The sequence below is a fragment of the Phacochoerus africanus genome, chromosome 2 (assembly GCF_016906955.1).
Source record: "Phacochoerus africanus isolate WHEZ1 chromosome 2, ROS_Pafr_v1, whole genome shotgun sequence".
NCBI classification, from domain to species: Eukaryota; Metazoa; Chordata; class Mammalia; order Artiodactyla; family Suidae; genus Phacochoerus; species Phacochoerus africanus.
This window is the reverse complement of record NC_062545.1, coordinates 265,946,340-265,954,593: the sequence shown is the minus strand read 5'-3', so window position 1 is coordinate 265,954,593 and position 8,254 is coordinate 265,946,340. Positions and strand designations below refer to the sequence as shown.

The 8,254-nt window shown below is 40.5% G+C and overlaps 1 protein-coding gene across 1 annotated transcript; it reads left to right on the top strand.

The window, feature by feature from the left end:
- The first annotated feature begins 1,173 nt into the window (after positions 1–1,173).
- Positions 1,174–2,065, top strand: LOC125121380 (olfactory receptor 1L3-like). The gene has a single exon (XM_047769609.1). It carries the CDS (start codon positions 1,187–1,189, stop codon positions 2,063–2,065), a length of 879 nt encoding a protein of 292 aa, XP_047625565.1. The 5' UTR covers positions 1,174–1,186.
- Positions 2,066–8,254: the final 6,189 nt, after the last annotated feature.

Below are 8,254 nucleotides of genomic sequence, written 5' to 3'. Positions count from 1 at the left end.
CAGACAGACCAATGGAACAGAAGAGAGAATCCGGAAATCAACCCTGACACCTAGGGTCATCAGCTGATGAATAGGGAGGTTTCTGATCCTCTGGGTGAGAAGAGAGTCCCAATAAGATGAATTCAGATAGTCTTGTGAGGTTGGACATTCCCATGGACATGTATTTACTTATAGATAAACAATACTGTCAGTTGATGGTTCTTACATTATGGAGGACATGGATTTTTCCATCTTGTCCTTATACTGAGTAGGTATAGAGTTTCTATTGCAATATTTTCCCTCCTGAATATGGAAAAAAAATCAGAGCCAAAGTTGTGCTTTCACTTGTCCTTTTAAAATCTTTGAGATAGTGATGTAGAGAAAATGGATATGGGGCAGCATTGTTGGGAGAGAGAAAGCGAGAGAGGAAAAGAGGGGGAGAATGTCGTTGAGAGTTTTATTTCCTTTTCCTCTATCCTACTCCATGGCTGATGATCACAGGAACTACAGAGGCAGTCTGCAAAGCAAGTTTAGGTCTGCTTCAGATTAAGGATTATCACTGACTAACCCACATCTAGATAATCATAAGTAATCTAACTTGTGGTTGATGAGTAGTCATCTTTTAAAATAAAAGATACTTCTTTCCACATTATTTATAAAGGAAGCAAGAAAGCCATTTAAAGAGTATTGAGTTGAAAGTAGGCATTCCCCCTGTGACACAACAGGATCAGCAGGCCTCTATGGAGCACTGGGATGCAGGTTCAAGCCCTGGCCTGCACAGTGGATTAAGGATCCAGCATTGTTGAAGCTGTGACATAGGTCACAACTGTGGCTCAGATGTGATCTCTGGCCTGGAGGCTGAGAAAGAGGAAGTGAACTTGGGTGAGAAAATTCTCTCCCCAACCTCCCTATTCATCAGCTGATGACACAAATCCTGAGGTCAGAGGAGGGTGACTCACCAGCAATGGGTAAAGGAAGATTCACTTTTGGAGTATGGATCAAAAACCCCCAGCATTGGCATGAACATAAGTTAGGTCTCTTATTTAGTGTCCAGTGATGACCAATTCTCTGAGATCAGAGATTCACACCTTCTCATTAGGCATTCATTCTCAAAGCTGATTTCTTACCTGGGAAGAACATAATAGCCCTGCTTCATGTATTTAGTCCATTTTTTTCCCTTACATTATACTTTGTCCTCTTTCTTATCATGTACCTGGTCACCTTGATGGGAAACCTGCTCATTGTCTTGGCTATCCGCTCTGATCCTCAACTCCAAAATCCCATGTATTTCTTCCTAAGCGTCTTGTCCTTTGCTGATATTTGCTACACAACAGTTATAGTCCCCAAGATGTTGGTGAACTTCTTATCAGAGACAAAGACCATTTCCTACACTGAATGTCTGGCACAGATGTATTTCTTCCTGGCCTTTGGAAACATGGACAGTTATCTCCTGGCAGCTATGGCCATTGACCGCTATGTAGCCATTTGTAACCCTTTCCACTATGTCACTGTTATGAACCACAGACGCTGTGTGCTGCTATTGGCCGCCTTCACAGCTTTCTCCTACCTTCACTCCCTCCTGCATGTCCTCCTGGTCAGTCGGCTCACCTTCTGTGCATCAAATGTTATCCATCACTTCTTCTGTGATGTGAACCCCGTTCTGAAGCTGGCCTGCTCTTCTACATCTGTCAATAGAGTTGTTGCCATGACAGAAGGGCTGGCCTCTGTGATGGCCCCATTTGGCTGCATTGTCATCTCTTACCTGAGAATCCTCATTGCTGTCCTCAAAATCCCCTCAGCTGCTGGAAAACGCAAAGCCTTCTCCACCTGCAGCTCCCATCTCACTGTGGTGACTCTGTTTTATGGGAGTATTAGTTATGTCTATTTCCAGCCATTGTCCAGCTACTCTGTCAAGGACCGAATGGCAACAGTCATCTACACTGTGCTGACATCAATGCTGAACCCATTTATCTACAGTTTAAGAAATAAAGACATGAAACAGGGCTTGGAGAAACTGATAAGCAGAATTAAGTCTCAAATGGATAGTCTTTCTACTGCAAAAGCCAACAAAATTTGTGGACCCTGATTACAAAGTGTGGGGTGTGGTGATGTGTGCACACATGCACACTCCTACACACACACAGCCTCTGAGGAAAGTCTTCCATGGAGAAATATTCTTTTATCAACTGGAACCACACCCTGTCATCTTGCACCACTTGGTCTCTGACATGCTGCAGTTGGACAGTTCTACCCATGTCTTGGTTCATACGCTACAGTGATAGACCCACACCATAATACCTCTCCTTTCTAGAAAATCATATTCTATTTACTCTTTCCATATTTATTCAGAACCTCCCATATTTCCATCTATTTTTAACTTCAGCCAAATTTGGTCACTTAAATTTTGGTATAAATCTGTGTAGAAATCTATATGCATGCAAAGATACTTATGCATACATAAACATTTTTCTAGTTAAATTTCTAGAAGTTTTTGCAGGTGTGGGTATGCGTACTTGACCTCTCGATCAGACCAGGTGCATCCCAATTGTAGCATCTGTGTTCCCCAATCATGTGCTGATAGTAACATGGTCCCTTTTTAAAAATTCGTCCAATGTATGGATATCTTATGGCTATCCTAGGCTTTTGGGTTATTAGATTTATGACAAATAAATCACTTAATTGACTATTAATTAGCCAGCCCTATGCCTTTACATGTTTTGGTCTCTACTCTTCCTCACCTCCATGTGCTCAGAGTGAATTCATTACTTGACTCTTTCTGTGGCTCCTTGCCTGTGTGTTCTTCTCTCTTAGAGATGGCTGTTTTTCCAAATATTTGTTATCTGTTGATTTTATCTTCAGAATGAAGGAAGGTTTATTTATTCTGTTTAATCGGAAAAGCTTCCAGGTGTTGCTTTTGTGGCTCAGTGGTTAATGAACCTGACTAGGATCCATGAAGTTGAGGGTTTGACCCCTGGCCTCACTCAGTGGGTTAGGGATCCAGTGTTTCTGTGAGCTGTGGTATGGGTTGCAGATGTGGCTCAGATCCCACATTTCTGTTGTGGTGTAGTTGTAGCTGCAGCTCCCATTTGACCCCTAGCCTGGGAACTTCCATATGCTGTGGGTATGGCCCTAAAAAGCAAACCATCCAGCCAGCCAACCATCCATCCAGCCAGCCAGCAAACAAGCAAGAAAGAACAAACAATGGATATACTTGAATTTTTTTTAAAAAAATCAATGGATGTAAGTTAATAGGAATAAGTCTTTGGTTTGAAATGCCTGGTATGAAAGACACTATCAATTGAGGTAAAGAATGAATTATACAGAAAAACATTTAGAATCAGAGAGAGAAAGAAAAATGCCATAGTTTTCACTTATGTGTGGAATCTAAAAACCAAAACAAATGAACAATTATAACAAACAGAAAGAGACTCATAGAACAAACCAGTGGTTGACACAGGTGAGGAGACATTGTGGGAGGTGGGGGTGCAGATATGGGCAAAATAGGTGAAGAGGATTAAGAGGCACAAATTCCCAGTTATAAAAGTAAATAAATCACAGGGCTTTAATGTACAGCACAGGGAATATAGTCAGTAACACTGTAGTAACTTCATATGGTATGTAATCTATAAAATATCGAATCAGTATGTTGTAAACCTGAAACTAATATAAGGCAACTATACCTCAATAAAATATAAGATAGAACAGCAGTCAGATGAATTATTTTATTTTTATTTATTTATTTATTTATTTATTTATTTATTTATTTATTTATTTATTTTTGTCTTTTTACCATTTCTTGGGACGCTCTCGCAGCATATGGAGGTTCCCAGGCTAGGGGTCTAATCAGAGCTGAGCTGCCTGCCTACAAAAGAGCCACAGCAATGTGGGATTCAAGCCACATCTGCAACCCACACCACAGCTCATGGCAATGCCAGATCGCTAACCCACTAAGCAAGGCCAGGGATCGTACCCGCAACCTCATGGTTCCTAGTCAGATTCATTAACCACTGCGCCACGACGGTAACTTCCAGACGAATTATTTTATACCATATTGTTGTGAAAAATGACAGTTTGTGTGATTCTTCTGGTATTTGTATTTTAGTAGATGCAATATCCTAGTCAAACAAATTAGTCTTTCATGGTATTTTAGGCAAGGGCCTAATAGAGGACCTTGAAGTTTTAAATGATAGACTAGGAATCTTTAAATCACTTTGATTTTGCCTCAATCAGCCCTAACCTAGGGCAGGGCAGAGTGTGGGTGAGGATTTATTCCTCAATTTCATTCCTTTATTACATGTGTAGCATGTAAGTTTTAACTTTCATGCCAGTTCTCATCAATTGATGAGGACTTCTTGCATTGCTGCAGTGAGAAAACTTGTGCCTCCCTCTGGGATAAATGAAGAAGTGTGAATATAGATGGATTATGATGGCTTCTATGGATGTGGGTGCAAGAAGCACCAGTACATATAAAAAGTGAATTTTCAGTCACCATAGCCCTCAAAACCTGGGCAAGCAAAAATGGAACTTTGTACAATTTAATTTCAATAGTTTAATTGAAGTTATTATTATTTTAGCTTATTAGGGCCTCACCTGTAGCATATGGAAGTTCTCAGCCTAGGGGGTTGAATCGGAGCTGTAGCTGCTCACCTACGCCACACAGCAACTCAGGGTCTGAGCCATATCTGCAACCCACACTATAGCTCATGGCAATTCTGGATCCCTGACCCACTGATCAAGGCCAGGAAAGGAATCCACATCCTCCTGTATACTAGTCAGATTTGTTTCATCTGTGCAACAGGAACTAATGTTATTTTATTTTTGGAAATTGTATCGCAATTCTGCATTTTTTCAACCCAATCCAACAATTTCTCAGTGACCTTTGATTTGTAATTTAGCCCCATTCATTCATTTCCCACTTCTCATTGCTATCATTGCTCTTTCCAAGTTCGTTTTCTAAACACTCAGGGATTATGCAACTTCCTCCATACATATCCAATGAGAAAGCCGGTCTTTTATCAGACTGGTCTATCTTTTGGTCCCACACAAGAATCTGTGGCTGACATCTGACCTTGTTCCATTCATTTCACCATACATGACAGCTGGGGCTTGTTTTGAGAATGGAGGCTGGATCTCATTACTCTTTATACTGTGAGATGATGATCCAATGAAGATGCCATTCTTAGCCACCATGCAGTGGGTCTTGCCATGTCCCTTTGATGTGACTCTCTCTACTCCCTACCAACCTGGCTTTGGTTCTCTCATTCATTCTCTAATTTGAATGATCCACTCTAGACCCCTGCTATGGCCATCATCAAAAAGTCTACAAACAATAAATGCTAAAGGAGGTGTGGAGAAAAAGGAACCCTGCTATACTGTTGATGGGAATGTAAAGTGTTGCAACTACTATGGAGGACACTATGGAGGTTCCTCAAAAAACTGAATATAGAAATGCCATTATAGCACTGGGAACTGTATCTAGTGACATGTGATGCAGCATGATGGAGGATAATGTAGGAAAAAGAATGTACACATATATGTGTGACTGGGTCACATTACCTTGAAGTAGAAAATTGACAGAACACTGTAAATCAACTATAATGGAAAAAATAAAAGTCATTAAAAAAAGAACTACCATATGAACCAACAATTTCACTCTTAGGAACATATCCAGAAAAAAAAAACCCTCAAATTTGAAGAGATATTCACCCCAGTGTTCACTGCAGTATTATTTACAAGAGCCAAGACATGGAAGCAGTGCAAATGTCCATCAACAGAAGAATGGATAAGGAAAATGTGGTACATATCTACAGTGTACATATCTACATCCTACTCAGCCATAAAAATGAATGAAATAATGCCATTGGCAGCAACATGGAGGGACCTAGAGATTATCATCCTGAGTGATGTAAGTCAGAAAAGAAGACAAATATCATACGATATCATTTATGTGTGGAATCCAATAAAACATAACACAAAAGAACTTATTTAAAAAACAGAAACTGGGGAGTTCCCATTGTGGCTCAGTGGAAACAAATCTGACTTGCATCCATGAGGATGCAAGTTTGATCCCTGGCCCCTCTCAGTGGGTGAGGGAACTGGAACTGTGGTGAGCTGTTTTGTAGGCCACAGCCATGGCTCGAATCTGACATAGCTGTGGCTGTGGTCTAGGCTGGCAGCTACAGCTCTGATTTTACCCCTAGCCTGGAAAACTCCATATGTCATGGGTGTGGCCCTAAATAATTAAACAAACATACAAAAACTAACTCAGATATTTCAAAACCAATCTTATGATTATCATAAGTGAAACCACTAGGTGGAGGGAAGGAACTGGGAGAGAGGAAGTCACATATACACACTATTGGATAAAATAGATGATTAACCAGAACCTGCTGCATAGCACATGAAAGTCTAATCAATAGTTTGTGATCACCTATATAGGAAAAATAATGGATATGTGTATATGTATGACTCATTCACTTTGCCGCACACCAGAAACTAATACAACATGGTAAATCAACTATAATCCAATAAAATTTTTTTACAAAGAAAACCTTTGGATTACTTCAAGGAAAGTACTAAGGACAATATCGTGTAATCTGATTTATACAAACCAGCACTATTGATTTTTTTTTTTTTTTTGGCTCATTTTGGGCTGCACCTCCAGCATATGGAGGGTCCCAGGGTAGGGGTTGAATCAGAGCTGTAACTACCAGCCTATGCCACAGCCACAGCAAAGCCAGATCCAAGCCACATCTGTGAACTATGCCACAGTTCATAGAAATGCTGGATCCTTAACTTACTGAGAGAGGCCAGGGATTGAACCCATGTCTTCACGGATGCTAGTCAGTTTTGTTTATGCTGAGCCATGACCGGAAATCCTTTTTTTTTTAATTTTTAGAATGAATTGTGTCCCCTTCAAAATTCATAAGTTGAAATCCTATTCCCTAACATCTCAGAATGTGACATATTTGGAGAGACATTTGTTAAAGAGGTAATTAAGATAAAATGATGTCATTAGAGTGGGCATAGACACTATATGACTGGTGCCTTCATAAAAGGAATAGATTACAACCCAGACTTACACCAAAGGAAGACCACATAAAACACAGGGAAAAGATGCCAAGCCATGCAGAGAGGCCTCAGAAGAAACCAAACCTGTCAATACCTGGTCTTCATATTTTTAGCATCCAGAATTGTGAGAAAATAAATTCTGGTGGTTTAAGCCACTCAATATGGGATATTCTGTTACAACAGCCCTAGCGAACTAAGAAGACTTTTTTTCTCTTTTTTTTTTTTGGCCTTTTTTAGGGCCATACCTGTGGCATATGGAAGTTCAGGTTGGGGGTCAAATCAGAGTTGCAGCTGCCAGGCTACATCACAGGCACAGCAACGCCACATCCAATCCATGTCTGTTACCTACACCACAGCTCATGGCAACACCAGATCCTTAACCCATTGAGTGGGACCAAGGATCAAACCCAGTCCTCATTGATACTCATCAGGTTTTTTACTACTGAGCTACAACAGAAAGTCCCAAGACAGTAGTTTTGATAATTTTTGCTGGTGATAACCGAAAAATAAATGGTACTAGAGGTCTCAGCTTTTTAAGCCACAACAAAGGCTTTCCACATGTCTTCCATTCTGGCTAGAAAATTAGTTTTCCAAACATGAAGGTCTATGATTTCTGGGTTATCCAGGAGAATATAAAAATGGGAACTTTCCATAACCTCTAGCTTGTTTGAGAAATAAGACCTAGAACTCAACTAGTAAGAGATTGGGGTGTAAAAGTCAACACCAGAACAAAATGACAAGGGAACCCTGATTGAAAGGACATAAAGAATTCTGTAACCTAAAGGCATTTGAAGATTCAGCCCCATGAATTATGTGGGAAATAAGAGAGAGCCACATTCCTGTCAAGCTTGCACTTTGCCATTTTTCATAGGCAGCCTTTTTCCTTAGAAACCTCATGGAAGGAGGCAGATGGATCTTAGAGTGGGATGCAAATTTTCCTGAGTTCCCTGGCCATAATGGCCCCTCTTAATTTCCATCATCTGCTGAGCTAGCATACACTTTTTTACCATTTCTTTTTAATAAATTTCAAGATGCTAGCTGATGTACATGTGGTAGACTGTCATGGTCATGGAAGGGAATGAGCACAAATCATCCACCTCCAGTTCTGACTGATGGGAATTAATGACCTCATTTCAAAGATGAGGAACCTGCTCTTTCTCTTCCAGCCCCAGGCACTTCGGGATCAGCTGACCCTGGTGCATAC